Source organism: Mycetomoellerius zeteki, unplaced genomic scaffold (assembly GCF_001594055.1).
Source record: "Mycetomoellerius zeteki isolate Tzet28-1 unplaced genomic scaffold, Tzet1.0 scaffold36, whole genome shotgun sequence".
In the NCBI taxonomy this organism is placed as follows: Eukaryota; Metazoa; Arthropoda; class Insecta; order Hymenoptera; family Formicidae; genus Mycetomoellerius; species Mycetomoellerius zeteki.
Genome location: NW_017257349.1, coordinates 127,325 through 142,116, shown reverse-complemented (window position 1 = coordinate 142,116; position 14,792 = coordinate 127,325). Strand labels below are relative to the sequence as shown.

General features: G+C 33.7%; 3 protein-coding genes across 3 annotated transcripts in view; 2 read left to right on the top strand and 1 right to left on the bottom strand.

Annotated features, from left to right (window-relative positions):
- Nucleotides 1–734: 734 nt before the first annotated feature.
- On the top strand, nt 735–7,047 carry Polr3E (RNA polymerase III subunit E). The gene is made up of 8 exons (XM_018453004.1): nt 735–911; nt 4,194–4,441; nt 4,520–4,713; nt 4,839–5,011; nt 5,181–5,382; nt 5,635–5,828; nt 6,146–6,309; nt 6,514–7,047. The coding sequence occupies exons 1-8, from the start codon at nt 870–872 to the stop codon at nt 6,776–6,778; spliced, it is 1,482 nt and encodes a 493-aa protein (XP_018308506.1). The 5' UTR covers nt 735–869; the 3' UTR covers nt 6,779–7,047.
- A 2,944-nt stretch (nt 7,048–9,991) lies between these two features.
- LOC108725777 (RCC1 and BTB domain-containing protein 1) lies at nt 9,992–13,498 on the bottom strand. The gene is made up of 10 exons (XM_018452997.1): nt 13,376–13,498; nt 13,111–13,313; nt 12,440–12,613; nt 12,086–12,368; nt 11,865–12,001; nt 11,511–11,777; nt 10,605–10,747; nt 10,453–10,535; nt 10,258–10,388; nt 9,992–10,132 (listed from the first exon to the last, which is right to left on the bottom strand). The coding sequence occupies exons 1-10, from the start codon at nt 13,479–13,481 to the stop codon at nt 9,992–9,994; spliced, it is 1,668 nt and encodes a 555-aa protein (XP_018308499.1). The 5' UTR covers nt 13,482–13,498.
- A 590-nt stretch (nt 13,499–14,088) lies between these two features.
- Hrb87F (Heterogeneous nuclear ribonucleoprotein at 87F) overlaps nt 14,089–14,792 on the top strand; it is a 7,151-nt gene continuing 6,447 nt past the window's right edge. The window contains exon 1 of the mRNA XM_018452998.1: nt 14,089–14,227. Within this exon, the coding sequence (XP_018308500.1) occupies nt 14,207–14,227 (21 nt within the window). The 5' untranslated portion in view covers nt 14,089–14,206. The remainder of the gene's footprint in view (nt 14,228–14,792) is intronic.

The window sequence follows — 14,792 nt, the reverse complement described above, 5'->3', positions numbered from 1 at the left end:
GACTCTTGCATAACGCATAACACGTAATGCATAAGAAAATGTACCAATCAAAGCCCTCCGTTTCCTTCCTTTCCATGAAATAAAGAATTCTGATTGATTAAATTTCTTATGCATTACATGTTATGCGTTATGCATAAGAAATTTAATCAATCAGAATTCTTTATTTCATGGAAAGGAAGGAAACGGAGGGCTTTGATTGGTACATTTTCTTATGCATTACGTGTTATGCGTTATGCAAGAGTCTGTGCTCCCCGCTTAAGGCTTTACTACGAATACGAGCAATGGATTGCGGTATTTTATAAATCTAGTGATTTTAACTAATGCTACTGTCGCCACTGTCTTTTTTGCCGCATCAATGCGCATGCGCCAGAAAGGGAGCATCGATCGGAACACTACGCACCACTGGGAATAATGGCTGCGTTCAACATAACGTTTGTTTTGCAACTGTTGGAAGTTTGCTTCGCGCTAATTGGATCATATTTTTAGATCTAGAAGAATGGTCCTATCTCAGCAGACAATCATAAAACGGTTGCAAAACTGTTGAGTCTGCTGAACGCAGCCAATGCCTCGTCCAATCGGATTCCTAGGACTCCTAGGCTAGGAGTGAAGAAAGTCAACTCTCAACATGGCAGATGTCTCTACTGTGTCTCTCGCCGATTTTTAAAAGTGGTTCGTAGTTCTATGCTTGCTGCCTTACCATGATCAATTCATATTCATCCCCCTTTCGTCTTTCGTCTCATTTGCTCCGGGATGTTTTACGGGTGTATTTCAATTTAAATTATTCGAAAAATTCCGAGAGATGTTCCGTGCACATGTATCAACATAAAATATAACAAGTTGAAGAATCATTTCGATGAAAAATAACGACGATGGACATCACGGAAAGAGAAGACGATCCCGTCGTGAAAGAGGTTAGTGTTTTATATTTCGATTTCATTTTTTGCTGTTCTACTCGCTCTCGACAAGATTATTTAACGTTAAGAGTTTTTTTTAGGTTAGATTTTGCTTCTCCTGAACACGTGGTTTAAAATTTACTGTTGACATTTAGTACAATGACCTCCATTTCTTTCGTTTTAAACTCGCAATTTTATGTGTTTCAAGGCAAGAAACGTACAGATTCGCTCAAAATTGCTGTAATTTTTTTTTTAATCTGTTTAAGTACAAAAACTGATTTTATTATGAACATACAAATTATTTTTTGCTTTACAGTTTACATTAAGTGTACAAATAAATAATCTACTATTTTTTACGACATTTAATATTTACGTCACTCATGAAAATAATCCCTGTAGTTTTTCAATACTTTCCTAATTTTCCTCTACCTTTCAGACAATTTATATATTCCAGCCATAGGCATGCAAGAAGGAATAAGGAATATTTGCACCACTCCTAAATTTTTATAATGAGAAACAATTAACCCTTAAGTAGGCGCATGAACAAAATCACACAACCACGCGCATGGGATTAGCAGTGACCTCAACTTCTTTTTTTTAATTTAAGTAAACCAAGAGAGATATTTAAGAATAAAAAAATCAGTTTGTTAGAATCAACATTTATCTATCAATAGCGATTACTATTACATTCAAAATTACGTCCTAAAATAAGAAGAAATTGGAAAGAATAAGGGCAATAAGAGTCAGGCGCAGAAGACGTCGCGCAAAGACGAGCTCCCCTACATCGAGAATATAAATGCCAGAAATTAAACCCAAATAAGAATGAAAGAAAAAGAAAAAAGAAAGGAAATATTTGGAAATATCGAAATGGAGAATATGGAAAACTAATTTATCAAAAAACTTTAAGATTATAATTGATTATCCCGAAAATAAGGACGCTCACTGTGATCACAAAGCACCATATCGCAAACATTACTATTAATAATTCAGAAACCGGTTAGCGATATGTTGGTATCAGACACAGTGAGTCACTTTTAGATTTAGCTAGTATTTTTCGAGATTACAAATGGAAAAATCTAATGTTAAAGCGTTAATCAATTCCGATAAAATAAAGGTTGGAAAGTAATAAAAAATCACGCCAGAAAGACTCATTACTGTGTACGAGCGACACTGACTGACTCCTATTGCCCTTATTCTTTCGAATTTCTTTTGATTTATAAAGAATCTTTGTTTGATTTGTTATACGAATCTAAAATAAGAAGCTATACTGAAAGCAGGAAGGTCAAAAACAAATGTGTTCTGTATTTTTTTTAGCGATTGAAGTGGTTCTGATTTTATGCACCTACTTAAGGGTTAACTGATTGCATCAGATTTGGACACTTTCAGTACTTCTATCCTTGTTTCACGTGAAAGAGTGACACTTATAGTGGTGTAAGTCATTGATTCAGGATAGCGATCATGTAACTTTTTCGCTACCCAGACTGTATCAATTAACTCAAGTCAGTAGGTTTAAGGACGGAATCCATAGACGGTGTTCAAGACTCGAGATGGTCTTAAGCTAGTGCATGAACCAATCAGAGAGCCGTATTAGCATCTTGAGACATTACTTGAGATTAACCCCGGATCTACAATAGAGTTTTAAGCCTTAAGCCATAAGAAATGGACGAATCATAGTCGATTATTCCTCTGGAATTCGACTATAATTGGTCAATTTCTTACGACTTAAGGCTTAAAATACCTATTGTAGATCCGGAGTAAGACCGGACTATGAATTCCAGCCTAAGTCTTAAGAAATTAATCAGTCATAGTCAAATGTGTGAGAAGAACGAGAGGTTGGTCACTGAGGTAATTTTTGTACAAGGACTAGGTAATTCAATAGCAAAACAAAAATTTTGGATAATTCAAGGTAATTTTTGGTAAATCTAAATAATCTTTAGTGTTCTCAAGTACCTTTTTATTTATACTCAACTTGATTAGTCACCAAATTTTTAATTTAACACTAAGTTGTGATATCGTTTAACAAAGAATCTGTGTTATTATTGGTGTGTTTCTTTTAAATATTTTTTATTTTATAAAATTATTTATATATTTATTAATATATTTATATTCAATTGGATATTGTTTTGTTAGTATAAAAAATCTTAAACGTTATGAGTAGTCAAACTTGTTACTATACTTGTACATATAATACATATTCTATTTGTGAAATTTTTATATTTTTGTGTTTGTGTACGAAATAAATATTTGTTTCGTAAAATTGCGTTTTTTATCTTAAGGAGGTTCTTGCACTACTTCCTAGTCAATAGACAGTTTATTCACAATAATATGTAAAATAATTAAAATAATGAATAAAAAGGTTACTAACAATATTTTATGCCTAATTATTTTATATCTAATTATTGTTAATTTTATATGTTACTAAATATTTTCAAAATGACAAAATAAAAGTTGTAAGATGCTCATTTGATGTATACGCATCGTTCATTTGACATACGCTACTCAACAAAAAATAGGGAACACTTTCGAACGCGCTCAAAATTGCACAATATTCAGAACACCATAACTCTGTGAAAAATTGTCGCAGAAAATAAATCGAAAAAGGTTGAAATCTCTACTTTTCAAATCGGTAATCGATATTTCAATTTGATCGATCCTTCATGGAGCTACGCGAATACAAATGGATATCCGTCAAATTTGAAAATTTTGATCAAATTTTACAAAAGTCTGTGACGTGTACTAAAAATTGCACAATAATGCGGTTCACAACATTCAAAAGAATGAATCTTTACCTTCAATTTGCTTTTTTATTGATCGATTTTTTTTTCACCGAGTTATTAAACGTTGAAGTAAAAATGTCATTTTTGCTTTAGCAATAAAACTCACATGGGTTTTTTTGAGTTTTATTGGAATTGTAGAAAAATAAATTTTTTAAACAATGGGATGGGTAAAATAATGCCAACCCCTCGGAGAAGAATAATCAACTATTGATTGATTAATTTCTTAAAGTTAAGGCTTATTACACCTAGGCTGAATTCAAAGAGACTATTACCTCTATTTGTCATCTCTATTATGTCAGTCTGTCTTCATTGTTCATTAGATGTGAAACAAGGATAGTATATATACAAATAGTGCGCTCCCGGCACATAGACCTATTTTGTTTCAGGACATAAAAAATGACTTATGGTTTGCCTTCCTTCACGTCTAAAACGAAATTTTAGAAAAAAAATAGTGGATTATTTATTTGTACATTTAATATTTCTTTTCTGTATGTGAAAACAATAAAAGAAATTGTTTATACAGATACCAGTGTACCTTTCCAAGACTTTGGCGGATAAATTATTTATTATTCAGTACCCTGCATATGTCAAAGATAATTACCCCAATGCTACCTTCTCGAAGACTTTCATCAAACCTGAAAATCAAAAAATTCGTATGGAACTTGCAATGGATACATCGAATAAACATTCTTACGATTGCTACATTGGAAAACAGTTGGCTTTAAAAACAGATGGAAAATCTACAGAAAATGACGAAATAGTGTTTGATAAGTAATTATAAATTTTGAACAGCTTTTGATAGAACTTTAATCTACATTTATATATAAAAAAAAAATTTTTTTTTGTTAGTGGACTGATGGATAAGGTTGTATTGACTTCAGAACGGACGTTATCGGATTGCTCAAATTTCGCAGTCGGGACCTTTCAGGATGATGAGCTACACATCACGCCATTGAAGGCAATGTTGCATATGAAGTTGCAGTGCGATTATCTAGATGAAAATGATAAGCATATCAAGGATGGGACGAAGAACACTGGAGAAGGTAAAAGAGGATTTTTCCTTTCTGACTTATACATGAATACATTTACCGAGATAGCCTGTGTTGAACCTTCAGAGCTTGGCACAAGCGAACGAGAAACACTCACAAATTCATTTGCTAAAATGCAGACGACGACGAGGAGGAAGATAACGCCACTCCGGTCAAGGTAACATTCGCTAGGCATCTACCGGATAATCTGAAGAAGCTGCAGGAGCAATCTTTCCAACATCACAACAGGAAGAGCCAGGAGGAGCATTGGATGCATACGAATTACACACCGGCTTACGATATGCAAGCTGAGGTAAGTTGTCTCGATATAATCGTGAAGTTAATAATTTTTTTTAAAGGAAAATATAATTAATGTATTGCTGTACTTAAATGCAGCAAAAAAAACTTTTGCATACGTTTTATCTGTTATTATATTATTTTTTTTATATTGAAATGCTAAATATTTCGTTTTGTTTTTACAGTCGACACGGATGGAGATGTTCTGTTCATCGGCCGAAGAATCGATAAATAATCTGAATTTGGGTCAGATAAATTATCTGCATCTGTTGGTACCTCAGTTACCTGATGAGTGCTATTTGCAATCCTCCTCTGAGGATCAGACGGATCTTCATCACATTTTGACTTTGCCTTTGCTAGACCAAATCAGGAAAATCATGAAACAAGGTGAGAAAATCATATTTGAGATAAAGAGAAAGGAAGATATAAAGATATATATATATATATATATTTAATATAAAAGATCTTTGAAATCATGAAACTTTTGTTTAAAAAACATATATTTCTTAGTCTTTTAACGATGCACATTTAGAAACATAAGTCAATTTTTTATATGTTTAGTATAAATGTTAATTATATAAATTAAGCAGATTTTAATATCACATAGGAATTTGATAGAAACAAATCTATTTTTTACAGTGAGAGTCATATCCTTTGCAAAGTTATGCGAAATTCTATCGTCAGAGCATGATACAATACTCAAGTATTTGCAGCAAGTAGCTATGCTGGTGCAGGGTAACTGGGTCGTGAATAGTGAACTGATATATCCCAAAGACAGCCTTTCTCCTCAAAACAGTACCTCTGAATTCATGTGCAGAGCACGTGATTATATTGTGAGTATTCAAAGTTTATTAGTAAAAAATTATGTCCTGAAATCTAATTTTATTTCTCTTAGCTTCTGAATTTTTGAATCTTACACTAAAATATAATAGACTCCAACTATTTTTATATCAATTTGGATTATTATTATATTTAATTTTATGAAACCATTGATTATTTTTTATATTTTTATTAAGACATTATCTATGCGATCAAAATTGCTTACTTACCAAAGTTACTCAAGAAAGTGAAAGAAGCTTAAATATAATTTTAAATATACAAAAGAAAAATTATATATATATATATAAAATGCTTTTGGTATTTCTTTTAGTTATTATTATTTACCGAACATCAGTATCTCAATCGCAAAACGATCTCGTCCGTCATCAAGTTGCCATCAGAAGAAATTAATCAGATTTTTGCGGAGCTTGGAACGTACGAATCAGGGAAAGGTTGGCAACTGAAAGAGCCACTCAACTGGGATTTCTGCAAGAGGTAATCGCTACATTTCGTTGACTTCTCTAAAAAAAATCCAGTCAAATCCGACGTTCTTCAACAAGTATCTTGCTACTCCAATTGATTTTCAATATTTCCAAGTAATTCTATATGATTTCATGCAATTTCATTTTTTTTTTTTGCATTGAACCCGTCACTATTAGAATTATACTAGAAATTAACATTAATCGTTCTTATTCGTAGATATACCGAGATTGTCCAGCGACAACAAACGTTTTGGGATGCGAAGAAGAAACATCTGCGCGAAATAATGGAGGCGCAGAATCAACCACCGCAGCGTCAGCGCCGGAAATCGAATCGGGAATCGCTAGGTTCGGAAAATGAAGAGAGAAACGTTGGCCGTGGTCGAAAATCGGTCAAGGAATCTGTGCCGGATAACGACGGTGCAATAACCGAATCGGCTAAGCACAAGAAAAGTCGCTCCAGGAAAATATCAGAAACTACGTGACCAAAACCAGTGCATCGAGGTAGCTTAAAATTTCTCTTTACCCATCACTCTAATCGTTGTCACGTATCTATGAATCACATGACTGCTTCGTTATAAATCGTGAGATTCTCTGTAATGTCACGTCGACTATGTTGGAAGTTGAGTTTTTCGGAAATGTATTCGAGGCTCATGTTCAAGCATTAATTCCTAATTAATGCAATGTATAAATATAGGATATTACAGTATTAGTATGTTATGCTATATTTATTAACGCAACTCTTAATTTATGTGCATATACATACAAATATATAATATATATTTATACATACTGTATAAGTATATTATACGTATTATATACATGCGCGTATGTGTGCGTATATTTGTAATATATTACACATAAATATAAGAGAGAATTAAGAGTAATATACTATATTTATACATGCTTTCCATGTTCCAATTGTGGAACAGACGTTCTGTAGATGCGCCGAGATACTACTGTGTCTCTAGATTAGTAATTAGTATGGATTTTAATACACACGTTAAGGATAATTAAAATTAAGTATAAGATTTTTTTGGAACAAATATCCTTGATTCGAGCATGACTGAGCAAGCTTTGCTAGTAATAAACTTCTTATTATACATATGTAGACTAAAATACATATACATTCACACATACACAAGATATTTTATGTATATATGAGAAATATAGACATTTTACATACACATAAGATTCCATAATAGGAATGTACTGTAACGATATTTCCTGAATGTATTGTTTTATAAATGCTCATGTTGATTATTATATTATTAAAAATATGTATATTCATTTTTTGTTGCTGTTCTTAATATATATACTTAGATAAGAGGAAAGAAAAACAAATTTATTTGTGCTTTTTTTTTTAAAAAAAATTGATTGAATAAAAAATTACCAGATCAAGTTGTGTAATGCAGAAGTTATTTACTTTAAAAACAAGTTTTTTAATTCTTTAACGTTCGAAAAACATCACGTTTCAATGTACACATTGTGTTCTGTCTCGTTTTCAATACAGAATGTCCCGAAATTTTTGCCAAACGCTCTTGTGTAGATAGAGCGGACTAAACTTAATCGAAAAGTCCTTTACCATTTTGCAATTTTCGCAATAGTTAACAAGATATTACTAAAAATTACCGAATATACTGGTCTTCAATGATTTTTTTCTAAAATACTATCAACTTTACAGCAAAATTGCAAGAGATAAAAATTGTTTATTTTCTTCTCATAGCACTCTTAAAATTTTTTCAGAATTTTTTATCACTTTTTAGTATTGCATTTTCTTATTGGCAACTATTTTTACCAACATAAGAAAATACAGTATTAAAAAATTCTCAGAACTTTATGAGAAGAAAATAAACAATTTTTATCATGATAATCAAATGATTATTGGCGTTTTATAGAGTGATTATAAGAGTACAAGATGGCAATAAAAAGTTTTGGTGTTTGCAACTTCATTTCATCCATATACACAAAAAATGATATGATTCGGAAAATGAAATCTCAAAAATTATTTTTGACTATCGAAAACACGTTTGACTACCTAAACATAACAACGCGGCACCTGAACTAATCAAACTTCGTTGGTAAAGAAGACGAGATGCTATCTACAATATTAGGAACTTATAAGATATATTTTTGTCACTCAAAATTCAAATGACAGTTTAGCCCCGGTCTCTCCTATATTATGTAGTTTGTCAATAACTTTTCACATCCCAAGATACTGTAGATGCGTGTTTTTTAATGTTATGACAAGTCGAATATTTTTTACGGTTCTTGACTAGTTACTTCCTTAATCTGAGCGTTGCGCGCTACGAAAAAACAATTATATGAAATGAGGAATAGGAGAAGCAATAAGCATGAACATCGATATTTCAATTTTAAGTGCAAAATAACATATCCTGAGTCGTTGTCCTGTAATTCCTAAAAACAGTGTCGATGTCGTTAGATGGTTGCGCAACTTTTTTGCCATGTATAAAATCTACGCAACGACAATGTAACGATATTATAACTATCGCTAAAAGTTACAGAAAAAGGACCCTGATACGCTATTCTGTAACTCGTTAAGACAGTAACGACATTGTTGCGAAGATATTTTATGGTATAAAAAGCTGTGCGATGATGTCGTTACTGTCTTAACGAGTTACAGAATAGGATACCTGTCCCTGCCTGCCCCTGTATTCTGTAACTCGTTATGCAGCCATTATGAGTTCATAACGACAGTGGCGCAGCTTTTTTACTACATAAAATCCCTGCGCAACTGTCGCACATAACGATTGCATAACGAGTTATAGAATTCCGCTGCTGGACAGCATTGTTATGGTCAATAATAGCGTAAGAGTTCAAATTTTTTCTTCTCAATGTGCTTTTATCGCTGATCAACTATGAAACTTCATTCTGCGCACTACTTCAATATAAACACTTACATAGAAATCAATACAATTATCTTCACTGCTTCGCTCATATTGCCATTCTTACATTTATCACAGCACTACAATATATCCTAACAAACGTGTCCTAAGAATATCGAACAAGAGCGGCCAAAAGTAAAGATAGCATAATGGCACAGCATTGACGGTAAAATGTCTTTAAAAATGTTAAGACACTTTTATGATAAATATCAAAACATTTATTTCGCTATACATACTTATTTACATTTTACAACGTTTGTAGCTGGTAAAGAAAATCGGCGGAAAGCTAGATGTGATTATGAATCGCGATAAATATATACCAATACGATATATCACAGGTATGATAAAAAGAAAACGGAATTATTAAAAACTTTACAACAGGACGACTTTACAACAGAATTGACGTATTAATTAATTCGTTACAAAAATAACAGCGCTTTTGCAAATACGATATTTCTCTTGGTGTGTTTATATTCTAGTTTCTTTACGCGATTTCTGAGATAATCTCAGATTTTGAAAGACGACAAGATTATATTCTCCAAGATCGACGAAAGAATCTCTCGCGCGAATTATTTATGAGAAACAGTTTGTAACTGGACGCAGTCGTATCTATTTGTCACTTAAAGGAAATGCTAATAACGAAATGCAATTTAAAAAAATGTCGAAATATTTCGTCAGAATATGAAATTATAAAATATATCGCGAATATATTATATAACTGTAGCAACAGTCATACCAGTGATTTCCATTCCTCATTGAGATGCGTTGCCTTTGAGGCAAATATAAACGGGATTACTTCTTAAAACCTCCTACCTTACCGATCTTTATTATAAATGTTTTCATCGTAATACGGTCCAGCTTAGAGAAACTTTCTGTCTGCGTCACAGCCGTCAAGTGATCAACAGCGAACTTGATACAGAAGTCTTTTAAGTCCTAAAAAATTGCCAACAACATTCAATAATTGCGCACAAAAAACAGATAAAATATACACTTTAATGAAACGTTAATGAGGATTATACTTAAGTTAATGAGCGTTAATAGTGATAATGTTTGACTACCTTTGCGTTATGCTTCACTGCAATACGGTAGAAGTATGCGACGTTTGATACAGTAATTCCTTGCTTTATCAACTGAATGCAGTGCTGCTTGAGATTACTCTCACAGTATTCCTCGGCCAGATCCAAAAGTTCTGTAATGAAAAATTCAATCATGGGAATAAGTCGAAGATTGCAAACATAGTGTACTCGACTTACCTGATGCCTTCTCCAGAGGTAAATCGATTATATCGGTGTATAAATACTTCAGGAAGGCTTTGTAGATAACATAGGAAGGTTTGCTGGCACTATCGGCAAGAAGAAACATCGATAAAATAAGCAAAACTTGAAAAATTTTAAACATAAATAACACTAACCCTTCGTTCAAAAATAACTTTTGGCACGCCCAATCGTGCTGAAACATGGTTCTAAAGTATGAACAGCGGGCTATCAAGACAACCTTGTGCACGTAGATACATTTGCCTTGTACTTGTATCTCGAAATCACTCGTTAACTAAATTACAAAAAAGAGAAAGTTGTTAAAGTCAAATGTATACAATATTAGCTTGAGACATAAAATATTTATATTTATCAACTATTCGAGAATAAATATATTATGCAGTTTTTTGGTGTGATCCACTTAACGCTGCAAATATTATGTGACCAATCAGAAGAAAGAATTTTACGAATTGACCAATCAAAGAATGCTTCAAAGCATTTGCAGCGTGAAGCGGACACCCTTTATCAGTCGAAGTTTTCATCCTCAGCTTCAGTATTTTTTTCATCTATAAAGAAATTTTTGAAATTTCTTTTAAAAAGATTCAAGGCAATAACACTATATTTAAAATAAGACTGAAAAAAAATGATAAATTTTAACCACTATATATATGTATTGTTTAAGATTTATCGTTTTTTGTTCAATTTTATTTTAAGTATGACAATGTATGCATAATTACAATCTTATAATCAATAAGTAGAGATATGTAGACTAATATACACATGTGTTGATAATAACTATGTATACAAAATTAGAGGTACTATTATTAGGAATTGGAAACCTGTTCTTTTTAGCCGTACTTTTTTATACTATTCACCTTTTTCCTTTCCTTTTTCTCCAACATGGAGAGAAAAAGAGGAAACAATGAATTACGAAGAAGTTTAGCTGAAAAAACTTTAGATCCATTTGTTTCACTTGCATTTTTCCATTCTCAATATTAAATATTTCGAAAATACCGAGATGCAAAACAAAGATACGTAACGAGGAATAAGATACATACGCGGTCGTCAAAAGCAGTTTTCAAGCACTGTAATATATCTGGCCCTTCGTTCGCGTATAGGATCAATGGTTGGTGCATAACGCTGGGCCCATAGCGCGCAATTGCATCGTGCATGTCTGAGAACGGAGTGACAGTTGGGGTCACAATCTTTTCACCATGGCAGTTACCCCACACGTAGACATGTCCTTCTTCGCTAACGGCAACGCTTATGTTACTACAGTTCAAAGCTGCGATGTCAACCCATTTTATCTTCGTTTCATGTTTAATCTGATAATATAACGACTGATGATGAAATGATCCTTTCCATTTCTTTTTTTTGTCCTTTGTTTTTTTATAAATATAAAATGAGTTTACCAGGGAGTTGATCATGATTGGTCTACAGAACTCGTTGGTGCCGATTCCTAATTGGCCGTCATCGTTCCTGCCCCAAGCAAAGATGTCCCCTTGCTCTGTGAGCGCTAACGCGTGCTGGAATCCACAAACCACTTTGACTGAAATAATACCGATTGTTTAACGATTCCATTTCGTTTTGTCGTTTACTTCTTCTTTTACTGTTTTATTGAGACAAGAATTACCTATGACATGACCTTCTAAATCGATCCACTGTGGCGTTAATTCTTTCTCGCAATTTTTCCTTATCCCTAGTTGTCCAATGGAATTATCGCCCCAACCATACACCTCGCCATTATCAGTGATCGCCATAGTAAAGGCCCCGCCACAGGAGACATGGACAACCTTCTTCCCAGCTAAGTTGCAATTCAGTAATTTAGGTATCGATGAATAACAACAGTTGAATATATTGTCATCATTAATACTGCCACCCAGTTGGTAGTAATGGTTATCTCCCCAAGTGTAAATCTAAATCAAATCGACTATCTAGCTCATAAAAACAGAGGATTATCATTATCGGAACTTGACACTTTGCTTACCTTGCCGTCCTCGGTTAGAGCGACAGAATAATTAATACCACAGGCAATATCTATAATGCGCTTCATGCTCAGGCTGTCTTCCGGAACAGGAATTTGCACTAGAATAGGTGTGATAACTTGAGCAGACTTTTCAGTCCCCAGTTGGCCACGATCGTTGCAACCCCAAGAATAAATCTTTTGAAGACATTGCTATCATTAATTATAACGTCTCACAAATGTGTCGTTTGATTTCATTATTTCATAAAATGAAATTTTTCTAAATTGTTATATGTATCAATAAAGAATAATAAAGAATAATTTAAATTTCTTTTATATATATATATATATAAAATTCATTCTAGTTACTTTATAAGATTACAGAGAAGCTTAACACTCGACAAATTCGTAAATTACAATTAGTAAAAATTATGAATAATCGAGAGTGAATGGGAATTATAAATAGGTCCGTTTTTTATTGCTACACTTTCTAAATTGGTACACACAGTGCAATAAGTTGAAGTCAAACAAATATACGTTTGTTTCACTTCAACTTATTGCATCAGTTTAGAATGCAACAATAAAAAACAGACCTATAATTTCCATTCATTCTCTTAGACTTCTTGTATGTATTCTATTGAGGTGTTTCAAATGAATTAAACATTCACTTGTACTTCAATACAGAAACTTCTTACTTCTCCTTCTTTTGTGAGCGCCAAAACATGAGGTCCGATGCCATACGCGAATGTCTTTATATCTTTCCCGCATAGATCCTCTACTTTTTTCGGATCTAGCGTGGCATCCTCGTCCCCGATCCCCAAACAACCGTTGACGTTGTTACCTAGGCCATACACCATCTTGTCCTTTGTTACGATTAAGGCCTCATTTCCCAATGTACCTGTTTCAAGTTGAAAGATAAACATTACCAAAACGAATACATAAAGTGAATGAATTACTTACCGTATACTAGAACCATATGAATCTGGGAGAGGAACTGTGATTCCAGTGAGTTGAAGATTGGCCAGCTACATAGGCTCGAGCAGATTTTTTTTGGCTTCGAGCACATACTGCTTTATGGAATCACTTCTTTGCGATTGCTTTGTTCCGTTTCTCGATATCTCTACAGTATTGAAACGGAATTCCGTTTCAAGCAAACGATCTCTTATGTATAGACGTTCGTACCGTAGTTTTTGAAATTATTACATTCGCCGCTAATAATAGGTTTGTTCTTTTTGACGGTGCATGCACCTTCTGTGACTGCGGTCCACTTGGGGTGCGTTCCAAAACTCGACTCTATCAACACCGAGTATCTTTTATCCTTGTTCAACTGTCTTCAATATTCGGTGAAAAACAAGGATAAAAGATACTCGGAGTTGATAGAGTCGAGTATTGGAACGCACCTTTGAAGGTGCCGACGCTCGACGCTCGACGCTCATTTTCAGCGTCAAAATAGGTCACGTGATCAAAATTGATATTCGTCATCCAATCAGAAAACAGGATTCTGATAATACGAAGCAAAATTCATCGGAATCCTGTTTTCTGATTGGTTGCAGAGAGTCGTACGACGAAAATCGGATGCAGTGTGAATCCAGCATTATGGAAGGTGTGTGCCATGGCCTTTATGATTGGATATTGGACAGCCAGCAGCCCGGGGTTCACATGAGTGCGCGCAGGGAATGGAAATCGATGGTGCCGTGATAGCGTCGTTCCTTCCATCGTTTGCTGTCGATTCACGTTTTACTCCGTTCTACAAGTTTCACGGGACTCTCTATTCCGTTTAAGTCTCTTAAGATGGTGAAAATGGATCATGATGTGAGTATTCGCCTCGTTGTAATCATTCCTTTATTGCTAATCGTTCAGCATGAATCGCTGCGGTTTTCACTCAGACACTCGTGTTATCCAGTATCGTTCCATGATACTTCGACAATGTCGAAAAATGTTCGTCGTGCCGATGCTCGCCACGAGGCCCGTTCTTTTTAGCTGAGCTTTTGCAAATTACAAAAAAAGAGTGATTGCTTTATTAGTATGGCTGTATTTGGATGAGCTACAAGCTATAGTTCATTAATGACTGTATTCAGCATAAAAAAAGCTGCTTTAACTGTTGTAAAATATTTTAATATGATTGATCTTAATTCTTCAATAGATCTACATGTATAAACCACATGCATATATATACAGGGCGATCCGAAATTCGAGGAATCAGAGTACAGGACATGATACTTTATGTTAAAACAAATAACTTTTTCCTTTAGCAAAATTGCATCCGATAAATAATTTTTGCGGTTATTTGTTAACTTCAACCTGCTCTCCTGTAAAAACTACTTATCGGACGCAATTTTGCTAAAAGAAAAAGTTGTTTGTTTTAGCATAAAGTATC